At 27.0% G+C, this 17,204-nt stretch overlaps 1 protein-coding gene across 3 annotated transcripts; it reads left to right on the top strand.

Moving 5' to 3' along the window:
• The first annotated feature begins 227 nt into the window (after positions 1 to 227).
• On the top strand, positions 228 to 4,879 carry LOC111302729 (calcium-dependent protein kinase 8-like). 3 transcript variants are annotated; one of them, XM_089742807.1, is made up of 10 exons: positions 368 to 592; positions 958 to 1,525; positions 1,756 to 1,879; positions 2,010 to 2,153; positions 2,415 to 2,567; positions 2,659 to 2,774; positions 2,928 to 3,095; positions 3,507 to 3,737; positions 3,973 to 4,024; positions 4,389 to 4,617. In XM_089742807.1, the coding sequence occupies exons 2-9, from the start codon at positions 1,010 to 1,012 to the stop codon at positions 4,009 to 4,011; spliced, it is 1,491 nt and encodes a 496-aa protein (XP_089598933.1). In that variant the 5' UTR covers positions 368 to 592; positions 958 to 1,009; the 3' UTR covers positions 4,012 to 4,024; positions 4,389 to 4,617. The 3 variants fall into 3 exon arrangements, with proteins under 3 accessions (XP_022754242.1, XP_022754244.1, XP_089598933.1); XM_022898507.2 differs by lacking the exon at positions 3,973 to 4,024 and having other exon boundaries at positions 228 to 592; positions 4,389 to 4,879; XM_022898509.2 differs by lacking the exon at positions 3,973 to 4,024 and having other exon boundaries at positions 293 to 592; positions 1,756 to 1,876; positions 4,389 to 4,879.
• Positions 4,880 to 17,204: the final 12,325 nt, after the last annotated feature.

The raw sequence follows: 17,204 nt of genomic DNA, 5'->3' as shown, positions 1-17,204 counted from the left end.
CTAATCAGCCTGCAAATTTCAACTTGGTTGGTAAGTGTATCCCTCACCTATCCCTTTTTTTTCTTTAACTCAGCAATTCAAAAATAGTTTTTTCTTTTGTTTTCTTATCCGTTGTTTCCAAAAAGCGGAAGACTCCATTTCTAATTTTAAAAAAAATTATATGCCTTTGAAAAATTTTATTAAAGATTTGGAAGTACAATAAAATAAAGAAAAAAAAATTAAAAATAGAAAAAAAAAATGACTTGTACATTTTTTTGTTATTTTGAAGTTTTTTGGGGGGGTTTTATTGGAAGAAAATAATTCTAAAAAGAAGGTAAAAAAAAAAAACCTTCTGTTTCTCCCCTTTCCGATTTCCATCTACTAATCCAAGAGAAAAAAAAAACAAAGAGAAAAATTTTCAGAGAGAGAAAGTGTTAGCAAGGAGAGAGCTTTGACTCTTCTTCTCTCTTTCTATCTCTTTTGTTTCCCTATTTCACATTTCACCTAAAATATAGAAAACCCTTTTCATTTTCCTTAAAGAAGTTTCATTTTCAAAACCTTTCTGGGTTCTCTTCAAATTCTTTTCTCAGTGCCCAAAATTGTTAGAAAAAAGGTGGGTTAGTTAAATTTCTTCCTTTCATTTTAAAACAAATTTATTGTTTCTGTTTAAGGTGGTCCATTTTTTAGGCAGATTTTCTGGGCTTTTTTTTTTCTTGCTGAAAGGGGTTGTTTCTAGTTTCTGGGTTTGTTTGTCTGTGAAATACCTTTCAAAGTTCAAATCTTCCAACTTTCTTGGAAGTTTCCTTTTTTATCTTTCCATTGTTTGGTTTCTTTAATTTGTATTTTTGCAGGAAAACTATTTTTTTCTTCAAGTTACTTGATGTTGTGGATCTAAGATTTTGATTTTGGCTTATTGATAGATGGTTACTCCTAAGTTTTTGATCTATTTCGCTTATGGGGCTTTTCTTGAAATTTCAGGAAAATTTGGAAAGTTGAGAGCTGTTGCTTGTTTTGGAGCTTTTTTTTATTCATGGGAAATTGCTGTGCTACCCCTGCTTCTCCAGTTGAGAATAATAAAAAGGGGAAAAACAAGAACAAAGCTAACCCATTTTCTGGAGATGATTATGCTGTCACCAATGGATCTGCCACTACGTTCAAGCTAAGGGTTTTGAAAGAACCCACTGGTCATGATATTTCAGCTCAATATGATCTAGGCCGTGAGTTGGGGCGTGGTGAATTCGGCGTAACATATTTGTGTACTGATGTGAACTCAGGTGAGAAATTTGCTTGTAAATCGATATCCAAGAAGAAACTTAGGACTGCAGTGGATATCGAGGATGTGAGGAGGGAGGTACAGATAATGAAGCATTTTCCTAAGCATCCTAATATTGTTACCTTGAAGGATACTTATGAGGATGATGATGCTGTGCACATTGTAATGGAATTGTGTGAGGGAGGAGAGTTATTTGATAGGATTGTTGCAAGGGGTCACTACACTGAACGAGCAGCTGCAGGGGTCATGAGGACGATTGTCGAAGTTGTTCAGGTTGTATTCTGACTGATCTTTCTGTTGGTGAATTGATATAGTCATGCATTTCTTGTTAATATAAAGTGAACTCTTTACTTGTTTGGAATTAAACTTTTTTTTTTCTCTTCACATTTCACTGTCTATCTACCTGTATGCAATTGCTTTCTCTTTTCTCTACCTGGATGATAGTGCTTTTATTTCAGATGAAGATAACTAACCGGGTCTGCTGTAAGCAATTTATGTTGCAGATGTGTCATAAACATGGCGTCATGCATCGCGATCTCAAACCCGAGAATTTTCTATTTGCAAATAAGAAGGAAACTGCCCCATTGAAGGCAATTGATTTTGGGTTGTCGGTCTTCTTTAAACGTGGTATTGCATATTTTGAGCTTTTTTCCCCTTTTCCACCTTTGATGGAAAAAATTGTACTGCTTTAGTTATCTCCTTTTTTATACCATGCTCAAGCAGCTCAAGTTTGGCTCAAGAATGCTCTTTTTAACAGGTGAGCGATTCAATGAGATTGTGGGAAGTCCATATTATATGGCTCCAGAGGTTCTTAAACGTAATTATGGCCCAGAGGTTGATGTTTGGAGTGCTGGAGTTATCCTCTATATTTTACTTTGTGGTGTCCCACCATTCTGGTCAGGTTGGTCTTTCAATTTTTGAGGACTTTTCCTTTGTTCATTTGACTTAATGAAGGTTAGAGCTAAAGGTAGCTGTAGAGGCAGTGTGTGCTTTCAGAGCTTGTGGGCAAAGATAAGAGAGATATAAAGAAAAAGATTTCTTTTAAAACTGTTTAATATTATGTAATCTAGAGTTTGATTTATTTGTTTAGTCTACATTTTCCCTATCTGCTCTTATGTTTTTAGAAAAATAGATGTTAATCATTTGTTGTGCTTTCATACAGAGACTGAGCAGGGGGTGGCACAGGCAATTATTCGCTCTGTAATTGACTTTAAGAGGGATCCATGGCCTAAGGTTTCTGACAATGCAAAGGACCTTGTAAAGAAAATGCTTAATCCTGATCCAGAGCAGCGTCTTACTGCTCAGGAAGTGCTTGGTAACCTTATGTTCATCTATTGTATGTGCTTTATTTATGTCGATATGCATTTCCGTTATATAAAAAAAGTCATCTGAAATATCATATCCAGAACATCCGTGGTTACAAAATGCCAAGAAAGCTCCCAATGTTCCATTGGGTGAGACTGTGAAAGCTAGGCTCAAACAATTTTCTGTAATGAACAAGCTGAAGAAGAGAGCTCTAAGGGTAATAATTCAAATATCTCCGCTTATAGTTTATCTACTTTTCGGTCACATGATACAATTTTTCGAGGCTACCTAAGACCAGCTCATTATTGACTGTACGTACCTGAGTTTCTACTTTTAATGATCATACTTTGGAGTTTTCTTGATTTTCCAGGTGATTGCTGAGCATTTATCTGTGGAGGAAGTAGCTGGCATAAAAGAGGCATTTGAAATGATGGACACTGGAAAACGAGGCAAAATAAACCTTGAGGAGCTTAGGATTGGGTTGCAAAAGCTTGGCCAACAGATTCCTGATGCAGATTTGCAGATCCTAGTAGAAGCTGTAAGATTATCTGTGCCTGACCCCAAAATTTTATTTTTGATCCCTCCAGATCTAAAAACTAATGATATGACTAATGCAACTGATATATTTGAACTTTTATAAACATTTGATATCTGTAACTAATTTGAATTCACCGAGAAGGAAAACCAAAACCGAAAAGAAGAACATGGAATGGGGTGTTGCGGGAGCAGTGGCTAAGCTTCATTATTCTCTACCATTCTCCTACTTAGTTCTTTGCCTTTTGGGTGAAACTTGCATAAACTCTATTTTCTGCTCCTGCAGTCCTAAATCCTGAAGAGGGAGAAAGTCAGTTTTTTTAGAGTTTCTCCATATTATCTTCTCTATAACTAATGTTTCATATTTAGAATTTCCAGTTTCATCAATGTAATAGCTGCTAGCTGCCTTTCACAGGCTGATGTTGATGGTGATGGGACTCTGAATTATGGAGAGTTTGTAGCAGTTTCAGTTCACCTCCGGAAAATGGCCAATGATGAGCACTTACATAAAGCTTTTGCCTTCTTTGATCTAAATAAAAGTGGTTATTTAGAGATAGAAGATCTGCGAGATGCCTTAAATGATGAAGGTGACGCCAGTAGTGAAGAAGTTATTAATGCCATTATGCATGATGTCGACACTGACAAGGTGATTATTGCTGTATACATTTTCATGTTTAGTAATAGTGTATTCTATTTGAACTTATCAAAGCTTCATCTTTACCCTTTTTTTCCTCAAAATATGCATGCCAAGGCCTGATCTTATGGTTAGGCCATGAATTTTCTGTCAATATTCCTTCTGAAGTTGGTTTTTTTTTGCATGACTGAATAATATTTTGTTTAATATTGTTTGTTTCTTGTTTGTTTGTTCTTTGCATGTTCAGATAATTGTACTTCTACCTCTCATTAGAGTAAAAACCTAATTCTGTGATTATGGTAAGCGTACCTCTGTCATCTTATTAGTAGTGGAAACCTAAAACAACCACCCTATTTTTTATTCATTAGCAATCTGGAGAGTTTGATGCATTCATCTTACAAATGCCACTTCTCTTCGGCAGTTATACTAGTTTCTGTATATCACCTCATCCGTTGCCTTTCTGCTATGGTTTATTGAATTCTGATATAAACTGCTACTTATGTGCATCTCTTCACTTTATATATGCAAATCCTGTATGTCTTGTGTTTAGCACTTGCATACTAGTGTCGATGTGGTTCATCTTAAAACCATTGGGTCCGAAACATCACAAAGTTTTATCTGGCTGTTTGATTCGAAATTGAAGCTTTTACTTTTATGTTGCAGGATGGGCGTATAAGTTTTGAGGAGTTTGTTGCCATGATGAAGGCTGGTACGGATTGGAGAAAAGCATCCAGACAGTATTCACGTGAAAGATTCAACAGTCTAAGCTTGAAGTTGATGAGGGAGGGTTCATTGCAATTAGCCAATTGAGTACAAGTCAGAATGAAGAAGAATCAGAGAAAGGAAGTAATGTTACTATGGACAAAAAAAAAAAAAGGAAAAAAAAATAGAATTTCCTTGATTTTTGTTTGTTGATAAAACTATTGTCAATTTCTTTTCACGTGGAACCGTTGAGATAGGTAGGGTTAGATTGATGTGTTGGTGTCTTTAAAGAGCTGTGGTTCAGAATTTGTTTGTGATGAGTTGCAGAAGAAGAGGAGGAAAAGGAAGTGTAGGGAAATTTGAAGTGATGGTTCAATTTGTGGTTGTAAATGTGTGAATTGGGCTTTACACAACAGTCTTTGTCGTTAGAAAAAAGTTTGTCTGGCATTCAATTTGTCTGTTCAATTGCTTTAATTAATATGTGTTGTCAAAAGATACAACCAACCACTTTGAGCTTTTTTAGGTGAGTGCTTTCACATAAGCTTGCCCCGCTTTATTTTATCATCTAAATCATACTTTAAAATTTGGTAATGAGATATCCCTAGAAAGCTTTATGTCTTCTGAGCAGATTTTTATGTCCTCAATCACTAGCGTTAGCTGACATAAAGTTCCCAACCAACCTCACCTGATGTGTTATTAGAAGAATGGAACCAACTACAGTAAAGTTAATTATGTATTAATTAAGATAAAATTATGTGATATAAGATATTTAGAAGAATTATTTAAAAAATATATTCATGAATATAAAAATTTGGATGAATTACATTAAATATTTTGGAAAGAAAAATATTTTCAAAAATTATCATAACCGTGAGATGAAGAACTTTATAATCAATAGTATTTCAAATGCTGAGAACTCCATAATCCTACAACACAAAATAAAGATTATTTAAATTTTGTAGGAAATAGAGTTTATTTTGCTTTTAAACAAATTAAAGAACATTGACTCAAAACAAAGGTTGCTAAGCAAATTAAAAGTAGACTAAGTGATAAACAATGCACAAAAATATTAGAAAATGAATGTGAATTTGGATGTAAATCTCAATCTAAAATATATTCTAAGAAATACAAAAAGAAAAAAAGATATAAATTGATCAAATGGAAGCCTAAAAAGCATAAATTTGATAAAAAGAAAAAATTTGTTAGAAGAAAGACTTCTAAAAAGAAATCTAAATGTGAATATTTCATTTGTGATGAAGAAGGTTATATTGCACCTTAATGTCCTAACAAAGAAAAAAGTGCTTAAAAAGTTATTAAAATTCTTGAAGAACGAGATTTAAAAATTTATTTTGGAAAAGAAGTTTTGAAGAAGAAATTATCTATGAATTAATTTTTGAAATAGATTTTGATTTTGATAATGATGAATATATTTTCATGCTTAATTCTAGTAATAATTCTATATCAGAAGCTAATAATCGACTTAATTTTGAAACTAAAGATATATTTGTTGAAGAACAATAGATGATTAAATTAAGTGATGTCTTAGAATAAGATGTTACTATTTCATATAAACGGTTAAAAAAACTACAATCATTAAAGAAAGATGAAATATATAAACTATCCATCTTTTCAAATTTCAAAGCATGGACACAAAGACATATAGAAAAGTTTAGTGGCAATAACATAGTTACTGATTCTAATCAAGGATCTGTATATATATTCCTTTATTCATTAAAGAAAAAAATCAGGAGGATTAAATAAAAATATCTTGAAGTTAGAAATACACATTTAGGAATAATTATGATAACTATAAAAGCATTATTTAAATTTGAAAATGATATACTAAAAATAGCAGTATTAGTAGATAAAAAATTTGAAAATCCTATTAAAGCACTAATAGGAGCAATACAATCAAATCTTGTATGAGGTGCTATTTGGTTTAAAGTAAAACCAAACTATTTTATTTCTATTAATGACCCATTAATAAAAGATTGCTTTAGACTTAGAATAATGACAAAAAAGCCAAAAATTAGAAGTGTGACTCATGATCTGTCTATTAACTGGACTGCTATTAATAAATTTACTAATCATACTTTTACATCTATTAAAGAAATAGATTTTCATATTATTGAGATATTTGAACTTAGACATTTTGATTTAGAAATCAAACCAAGATTAATGAATCTTATATATCTGTAAGTACCTATTGGATGGTTATTAGAAGGTATTATAGAATCTGTTCCTTCTAATAGAAAAACGAAACTTATGAAATTTTTTGTATCAAGAAATAACCTGTATTTTAAAAATCATGAAAAAAGTAGTTCTAGTAACAATTTAGTTCTACCACTACCCTATTCTATACCTTCATTCTCAAATAGATATAATGAAAATATTGAAAGTATTACTAGTAAACAATCATTTATTTCATATAGGCAATCTTTTCTTTCTCAACCTCAATCAATAAGTACAAAAAATTAAATATTTTTATTTTTTCAAGAGATAAAAGTAGTCAAAATCAAGATAATTTGGTTTACAACTCAGTAAACTCAGTTTTAAATTTAATTTCTTTTACAAATACTAGAAGTGATGATATTCAAAGTCTAGCTATAATTAACCAATATAAAATTGGTAATGATGAAGTAATTATACTTTCAAAAAATCAACCAAAAAAGTATTACAATTATATTGAAGTAGAATTTAGACTTAAACAGTATAAATCATACTCTTTAAATGTTTTAATAGACATTGGAGCAACTATATGTAGTTGTAGAAGTAATGCTTTATCATTAGAAAAATGGAAGCTAATGAAACATCCTATAACAGCAATAGAAATTGAATGAAAATAAACTTTAATAGAATATAAAGCAAAAATTGTTTCAATTTATTTTATGAATAAAAAATTCGTAATTCCAAAAATTTTATGTTTTTCTTTTATACATGGTGACATGTTACTAAGAAAAAATTTTATATACAATTATTTACCTTTTTGTTTAAATCCCAATAATATTGTATTTATTATAGATAAAGAGTCTATTGAAATACCATTATTAAAAAAATCATAAACATATATATGATTCTAATTTCCAACATAAAAATCGAGAAACTGGAAATTAAATCAATCAGTGAAACACAATGGTTATATAAAATCTTAAAAAAAACTTTAGTGAAAAATCATTAAAATTATGGTTTAGAAGTCCTCAATTTTGTAGTTTAAAAATTCTCGATTCAAAGAACATCATTAGAGTAAAACCAATGATCTATACCAAATAAGATATAGACGAATTTGATATACAAATCAATGAGCTTTTACAAAAATGACTTGTAGAACCCACTACTAGTCCATATTCAAGCCAGCATTTATGGTAAGAAATCATGTCAAGCAAATAAGAGGTAAAGACTAAATAGTAATCAACTATAAAATGCTTAACTAAAACCTAGTAATTAATGGATATGTTTATCATAGAAAAGATGCATTAATAAATTTAGCAAAAAAATGGTAAATATTTTTATAAATTTGATTGTAAATCAAGATTTTGGCAAATAATGCTAAATGAAGAGTCAAAACCCCTTACAACTTTTAGTGCACCAAAAGGCCATTATTAATAGAAAGTCATGCCTTTTTAACTTTGCAATGCTTCACAAAATTTCCAAAGATGGATAAACACAATCTTTGGAAAATATAAAGATTTTTGTGTTGTATATATTGATGATATACTTATATTTTCTGAAACATTAATTGAGCATAGGAAACACCTAAATTTGATAGCTCAAAAATTTATAAAACATGGTATAATATTAAGCCCTAAAAAGATAGAGCTTGAAAAAAATAATATAGAATTTTTAGGCTTTCTTTAAAAGGTCTTATTTTACAAGATCATATTATAGTAAAAATCAAAGAATTTCTAGAACAACTAAAAGATAAAAATTAATTGTAAAGTTTTCTAGGTCTTCTTAATTATAAGCGAATACATTTGTCATTATCTATATATGAGACTAGGTAATATTAGGTATACTATATTTATGACAACTATTTATAAGATAGATATACATATCTGCCTTTTTAGGAGTTTGTCAAGCTGATGATAGACTGACTGTTTGCAATCTAACAGCAAATGTTAACCTTTTCATTTTCTTGTCCATAGCTAGTTTATCAGCAGCAAATGTTAACTTTTTGTCTTCTTATCTATCTTGAATATTTGCCAAATTTATACTTTCTTCATCTTCTAGATTAAAAGAAGCTAGTGAAGCTGTCTTTGATTTATTCCATTATTTCTAACCTTTTTAAAACTGGAGTAATGAAGAAAGTGGATGATCTAGGTCTTCCATGCTAGATAATTTTTTTAAAATTCGATCTTTTTAGACTATAGTTTTGGATTATTTTCATCATAAAAATTTTTTCACAAATATTATTTTATCATCTGTGAATTTGGAAAAATTTTATTTAATAATTTTTTTGCTTTTTCTATCATGGTAAGTCCAGTTTAAAAATCATATAAATTTGCTCTATTAAATTGTGAAAGAGTAAATTTTAAATTTTTTTTATTTTCATTTGGTGCCAATAATTTGGTCCACAAAGAACTATTTAGACTTCCCAAATTTGATAAGGTTGAAAAAATCTTTCTTTTTGAAAGAATCCCATTAAACTAGTTATTTTAATATATACATAAGAAAAATATTCATCATTTTTGATAAAATAAAAAAAAAATTTTATTTGATAAAGGCAAGAAAATGCCTTATCAAATGAAAAGATAAATTTTGGAAAGTAATTATAACTACAAAACTCATTTTGATACTAATTATATCATAAAGGTCATGATCTAATTGAAATTTAATTTTAGGAAATCCTCTTTAAATTCCATGATTTTTTAGATAAATGAAAAAGAAAATATTCTTGAAAATTTTCATAAAATAGATGATTTACTTCGTCTTTTGTTGAATATTTAATTCTATTAAAAAGTTTATTGAATAAGACTTTGTTAGCTTTTTCATATAAAAGAATTTTTTGAATTTTTAAAAGAAAAAAAGAAATGATTTTTTCTTCTATAAGAAAATCATAAATATTTAAGAGATTGTTTGTCTCTTCAAGGGAGTATTCTTTTTTATCAAATTCAAAAATTTATGGTTTCTCTCAGTCTCTTAAAGTTAAGCTTTTTAAAACAAGATTTTAAAAAGTTTAGAATTTATTAACCTATTTGGTTAATCCTAAGCTTAGTCATATTTTTTTCAAAAGCTGATTTACTACCTTGAAATTGGGCTTTTCAAATCTTATTTATGAGATTATACAACTCAATGGGTAATCTTAGGTTATAAAAATCTTTAATTTTTGAAAAATTTTGTTGTGGTTTCAACAAATTTCTATTTTCTTAAAAATTTTAGAGTATGACATTGAAGTCTATTGATTTGGATCTTGAGAAAATTGAAATAACCTATAGGATTCCATTACTTATTGTGATGAAATTCCTAGTATTTCCATGTATGGATAAAAAAAAATCCTAGATTAGGATATGGAGCTAATGGTTGTGTAAGGGATTGAAATCTTAATCCTTGATTAGGATTAATATATTTAAAAGGCTAACCTTATTTAAGTTGCTTCCTTTTTACAATACTTCATTCATCAATTTGTTCTAGAGGTTTTTTACATTAATCCATTCAGCTTGCTTAAAAAATCAGCAACATTGTTAGTTTGTTTAATAAATTCAATAGAAAAATTATATTGACATAAAAAGTTATACCATGTAATCCTTCTAGGATTAGTTTCTAATTTTTTATTTTTTAAGAAATCTTTAATTGCCTGATTATCAGTTCTAATAATAAAATTTTTAAGTGCTAGATAAATATGAAATCTTCTTACTGCATTTTTTATGGCAAATAACTATTTTTCAAATATTATATTTTAATTCATTTGGTTTAAACTTTCTTGAATTATAATCATAATTTAATTCTTGATTATGTACATTTGATTTAAATACACATCCCCAATATTGGTTTGAGGTTCCTGTTTCAAGAATAAATAATTCTCTTGGTTTAAGAAAATATACTTTAAGTATAAATTTAAGATCTGAGTTTATTTGTTTAATAAGATCATAATCATCTTTTGTCTAGGAAAAATGAGCTGCTTCAATTTCTATTGCTCTCGTGCAACTAAGTTGCAAACTTCACTAGGTCATCTGGTTCATAATTTCTATAACTCAAGAGTGACTAACTAGAGTACCAACTATCAATCAATGCATAAGAATATAACAACATGCCCATCATTTGATCAAATGCTTACACAAATTACAGTATCCAGATTCCAGGCCATGTCAACTGATAGCAGTATTCCTTTGAGATATGCACCGTTGTTCATTTTAAACACCATTCAAAAAGTAAGCCATATGCAAACTTTAAGTTTGGTCTTCTGCCAAGTTCAAGAGATTCCCTTGAATGCCTACTAAAAATAGATCATGCTGTTCATTTATCATATTCAACCTCAAAATTCTGAAAAAAGAAACGGCTTTATATATTAATGTCATAATTTGAAGCTATATATGTTCATTTTGTAATATCAACATCTTCACCCATTGGGTTCTAGTTTCAACAAGACTCAACATTGAAGCATCAGAATTCCAATCCAGCATTGTATTGGATGAACATTCTACTGAATAGTTTCACTATGTCAGCTTTGCAACTCCATATTACCTCTTGACCAAAGAGAACACGAATCTACTGTATTATATATATTAATCTCATGACCTATGCCTTTTTTTTTTTTTGTTTGACTATCTACAACCTAGTAATAATACCTTTTAGAGTAAGGCGAAGTTTATCATTTACATTTGACACCTTTTGATCCAATTTTAATGGTGAAAAAATGTTTTAATTTAAAATTTTGGTTTACAAATTTAAATTAAAAAAATTACTTAAAAGATGCTTTTGCAGTGAAAAAATGCAATTGAAATAAAATTATTATATTATCGCAATATATTTTTTTTCATATTCTATTATTTTATTCATATATTTTTTAAACATTTCAATTATTCACAATAATACTAAACATTTAAAATTTTTAAGCATACTTTTTAAACGTATTTTTTAACTTAAAGTTTTTTCAACGATGACAATAATACTAAATTAATCTTAAATCGAACCATATCGAGTTCTATATAAGTCCAAACATAGTAAGAAGTATTTTTGTATAAACTTTTTTACAATTATTATTTTTTGAAAGATTTTACACTTCGTAAAATAAATTTTGCTTATGTACTATAAACATGAATTTTTCCTTAGATTACCATGTGGCAGCTTCATATTGTTTCTTTTTTTTTGCTTTGTTTTTTTTTTTTTTCTTGTTTTTTGACTTTTCTACTGAATGTTGTAGTTTTGTCTTTCACTTTTCCATTTTTGGTTAGTTTTTTTTTTTCTTACGGTGGTCCTACCTTTTTTCTTTTGTTTTTATTTTTTTTTGTTTTTATTTCAAGAATTTTTTAAATGTTTTTATATTTTTTATTTTATTATTGCGATGAGACCCATTAAATTTTATGGTGCTTAGTGCTCAGTTTTTGGTTTTTTTTTTTTTACCTTTTTTTATGGATTTTATATTTTATATTTTCATTTAATTTTTTTAAAAGTGGTACCTATTATTTTTTTGTTTTTGGTGGCCTTTTTGTTTCAATTATTTTATATTTTTATGTATTTCTTTCAATGAGATTCACTATCTTTATGAGATTTATTTTTTTGTGGTTTTTTAATTCTTTAGTTTTTAAATGATTCATAAATTTTTTTAATGTGAGATTCACTTTTATATTATATTTTTGTGAGATTTGCTTTTTCTATTGCTTTTTGGCTAATTTTCTTTTTATGGCATGTGTCTTTTTTATTTATTTTTTAAAATGCTTAATATATATCTTTTATTATTTTTTAAAATCACTTTATACCAATTTTTTCTTTTTTAAAAAAATTAATTAATCTTTTTTATTTTTTGTTAGACTTACTTGATACTAAAAGTATGATATGTTTTTTTTTTCAATTTTAATTTTTTCTCATTTTTTATTTTTTATATATTTAATAAATAAATTTTTAGATTTCATTTTTTTAGTGACTCGCTTAATATCAAAGGCATGTCACGTGTCAAATAATTTAATTCATTTTTCACTTTTTTTTTTGCAATTTTTTATTTATTAAATATTTTAAAATATTTTTAATTTTTTTTAATATAGAGCCCATTTGATATTATTGTACAAAGACTATATTTTTTAAAATAGAAATGTGGTTTTTAATTGAATAAAAAATTTTATTATACAAAGATTACATTTTTTTAAAGTGAAAATATAGTCTTTAATTAAAAAAATTTATTATACAAAGACTATGTTTTTTAAAATAGAAAATGTGGTTTGTAATTAAAAAAATTATTATACAAAGACTACTTTTTTGAAACTAGAAATGTGGTCATTTTTTAAAATAGAAATGTGGTTTGTAATTAAAAAAATTATTTTACAAATACTACCTTTTTGAAACTAGAAATGTGATCTTTTATTGAAAAAAAATTATTGTACAAAGATTAGGTTTTCTTAAAGTGAAAACTTGATTTTTAATTGTATAAAAACTACATTTTGAAATAAAAAACGTAACCTTTTATCTCATGAAAAAAAAAATTAGTTGATTGAAAGAAATTATGACATTGGGTGAGTGAGATGAGTTGATGATAAACAAACTTTAATGTCTTTTTTATTTATAGTTTTTTATTTTAAAAAATTCAAACAATTAAAATTTTAGAATTTTTTTAGATTACAAAAATGTGACTTCTTTTTTTTTCCTCTCTTTCTCTTTCACATATCTTTTTCTTTTTCATCCATAACATGAATTTTGTAAAGAAATGAGACTTCTCAACCTATCCATGTCATCATCTCTTATTTTCCCTTTTCATTTTGTTCCCTAGCTTTAAAGAAAAAAGGGCCTATTCCCGCCTTATCATTCATATTCTCTTTCCCTTTATTTTTTCTCTTTCTTGTCAATACTTAACCCATCGTTTTGTCATTTCTCAAATGCCTTCTTTTCATTCATGTTTTCTTTTTTCTCTTTCTGCTATGATTACTCTCATTTTCCCTCTAAAAAAGACAAGATCACTTTTTTTTTTTATTGTTTCAAATATAGCCTACCACTCTTTCCTTTTCTGACCCACTGTTTCTTAATCTTCTTTTTAACTTTTTTATTCATTTTTTTTTCAATTTTTTCTTAATTTTTCTTATAATAAAATAAAAAACTAAGCTAGATATTTCAAATTTTCTTACCAAAATTTGTAATATTTTTTAGTTTTAGATTTTAGGCTTCAATTTGTCAATGTTTCTCATCTACCCTCAAATTTTTATTTTTTTTTTTACATAAGAGCATAGAAGAAGAATTAGAGAAGAATTTAAAAACCTTAACCCCTTAAATTTTTGAATCACTTTTCATTTTTTTCTCTTATTTTTTTTACTATTATTTTTATAGGTATAGGTTTCCCAAGATCTACCTCCATGAGGATGTGTGAGTATCTATCACTTTTTTTTTCATTTTTTATTTTTTTATATTTGAATAAATAACTTGAAATTAATGTTTGTTTTGTATTATTAAGGAATGATTGTTAAGTTTTGGGGTTTACTTAATTTCTTAATTTACTCCTTAATTGACTTGAGAACCTTTAAATAAAGATCTGATTTTCTTTCATTACTTCTTAGATGGATTTTTTTTATTATTTTTAAAAATTGATATGGTTTGTAGACTTTGTTTGGATGCAAAATTGTTAATTGTTAATTGTTATGTTTTTTCTTTTTTTTTTTTTTTTGGTGGGAATAAACATGAAAAAAATGATGAAATATTGGAAGATTATTTCGATTGTGATTATCCATAGTCATTAAAGGTTGCTTCTTATATTAAATGCAACTTGATTTTTCAAGTGTGACTAATTTTATTGTTTTTAATTAACTTTTTTATTAGGTTTGATTCAATCCTAATGAGATGATGTGATAAAAAAAGATTGGGTCCTAATAGATTTACTATCATGCTTTACATTTTCTAATTTACAAAGGTATACTGTTTTGATTAGATGTAAAGTTCATAATTTTGATTATATTGAGTTTAATAATTTTGTTGCGTCTATGCATTTTGGACGTATGATTTTATTAGCTTGACTGTACTGATCTATGTTGTAGTTCTTTTTATACATATTGAATTTGATGAAATGTAAAAGTTCAAGATTTTGTTGGTTTAGTGTGAATTTTAGTTGGAACTATGATTTTAGAGCTTTTCATGAATGTGAATTGGATATAGTTAGAGGATTATTTTATATTATGCATCATTAATCCCTGTTAGGGCTAAAGATCAAGTTTTGGTACTGGATTTGGATGGCATAAATTTATGATATGACTTTTATCTTAGTCGAAAGGCTGTTAAATGCATAAGTGTTTGATTTTTTATTGTTTTTCTTATATAGCCAATATTGCAATGGATGGAATTAGTGAACTTATTATGCTAAATTTAGATGATATAAAAAAAATTCAGGTAATTGATCTTGCCTAAGTTTGATTTACCATATTATTGTTATTGATTTATGTATTTAAGAAGTGAGTCCATAATTTTTTTTGTTTGACTTTGATGAAGTTTTTTTATATGCATTTTTCATAATTCTATCTACATATTTAGATCTTTTTTGAGAAACATGGATGATCATTTTCACTATTTTTGTTCATTTTGGATACATGTGTGTATTTTTCTATTTTTAAGATATCTTAATTTGTTGTTAATCCATTTGTAGCTTTTTTTTAATTTATTTGCATGGTTTGATATCCTTGTATATTAGCATTATGAACTATCCATTTCAAATGTATTTCATTATCCATACTATATCAAATTAAAGGTATTAATTTGCTAACAATGTTGTTACATTAATGGAATTGTAATTGAAGCAGAATAACTAGATAATTGGATTATGAATTTTTTAAGCAATTTTATACAAGTCAATTATATTGTTTTTTATATTTTAAGATACTTTAAACATGGTGCAACCATTGACTATATATATATATATATGGATATTTAGGGGTTGTTCATCGATAACCTAAAATCTTAATATCAAACTTGAGTTCACTTTTTAAGTTGGCACAAAGATACTTCAAGAAAATTTTTTTTTTGTTAGAACACAAACTATAATTACCCTATTGATAATGTGCTCTTATTTTTTCATCCAATAGTTAGTTTGAGTTAGAAGGAAAGTTGAAATGTTGAACAAGTTTATTTATCTTTAGTTTGGTTTTGATTAGGTTTTATTCTTTTCTTACTTTTTTTGTATAGGTTGACAATTCAATTTTCTTTAATATTGATCACTGCATGTATTTTTTAAAAAAGTTTATTTTTTATTTTTCTTCTATTAATGTTGTTTGTAGTGTGGTGAAAGTTTTTTGCTTATCTTGATGTAGATTTTGCTATGAATCTTATAAGTTTTCTATTGCGTTCAAAATTTTATTACATTACATATAATTTAAGTCTTATTTGCTTATTTTCTATGATATATTAGGTTTTAAAATTTTACTTTGTTTAAGTTTTTCTTTTATCTTGATCTATAGGTTGGTCTTTTTTTAGTAATATTTATTTTTTTTGTATATAATTTTAACTTTATATAAGGATTTATTTTATGCACTAGAATTTTTATTTTTTGAAATTTTCTTTCAAACCAATCAATGAACTTAATTTGAAAATAGGTTATGCCATAATACTTTTGAGAAATTTAAACAAAACTTCTATCATTAATGTAAGTGAATTTTTAGTTGCTTAATTACAACACAATGTCATAGAAGCCAAGATTAGATTTGGTGTACATGTTCGTTAAAAAGTTCTTATTCCTAAAATAGGTGTAACAATAAAACATAAAAAGACATGTTGTATTAGACTTTGTGCTTACCATAAATAAAAAATTGATGCGATGTCATTTGGTGATTTTAAATTCAAAGTAACTGTTGTTGATAAACTCCTACATATTTGGAGAAAAGCTAGAACTGGTGCTCTTGGATTGATGCTACCATGGTCCAAATTTTTATGGCATAAATTGTTGCCTTTATCTAATCTTTTATAATTTTCATGCCTTTTTTTTTTTGCACTTTAATTTTATAAATATAAGCCATTGTAACTAAAGAAGTGAGATTTTGGATTAAGATGAATGATAATGTAGACAAGGCTTTCTAATTTTTTGACAAACGTGGCAAGAGATTAGTATAGTACAATGTTTTTTCTTTTTTTTTTCCTCTTAAGTTTCTTGACCAATGCAAGTTTTTAAGAACTATTACTTTTCTTAGAAACACTTAAACATGAACCATCATTTTAAATTAACATGACCTAACCTATTTTTTACAATGAAATTTTTGTTAAATTTTCAACATTCATGGTAGGATGCAATTTGATTTGATTGCCTTTTATGATTATTGTAGACACTTAATTTGATCCAGGCCCGAATCAATTGGACCTAGTCCAAATAGGTAAGTCTATGTTCTTTTTTTTTCTTTATTTTATTTTTATTTTTATTGTTTTTTTTTGTATTTTACATTTTTATTTTATTGTTATTTTATTATTATTTTTTTTTATATTTTTTTCTTTTATTTTTATCTTAGGTATTTACTTATTTAAATATATCTTTATTATTATTATTTTTTCTTCCTGTTAATATTTATGTATATCAGATTATGTATTATCTGTTATTTAATTTTAATTTATCTGTTAATTTTTTTTATTTTTTTGATTTATTTTCATTTGATTTTTTTTTATTTTTTTGAT

This window comes from Durio zibethinus, chromosome 13 (assembly GCF_047325235.1).
Source record: "Durio zibethinus cultivar Kanyao isolate XHJ-2024 chromosome 13, ASM4732523v1, whole genome shotgun sequence".
NCBI lineage: Eukaryota > Viridiplantae > Streptophyta > Magnoliopsida > Malvales > Malvaceae > Durio > Durio zibethinus.
Note: the sequence above shows the minus strand (reverse complement) of the source record. Positions and strands in the feature narration are given on the sequence as shown.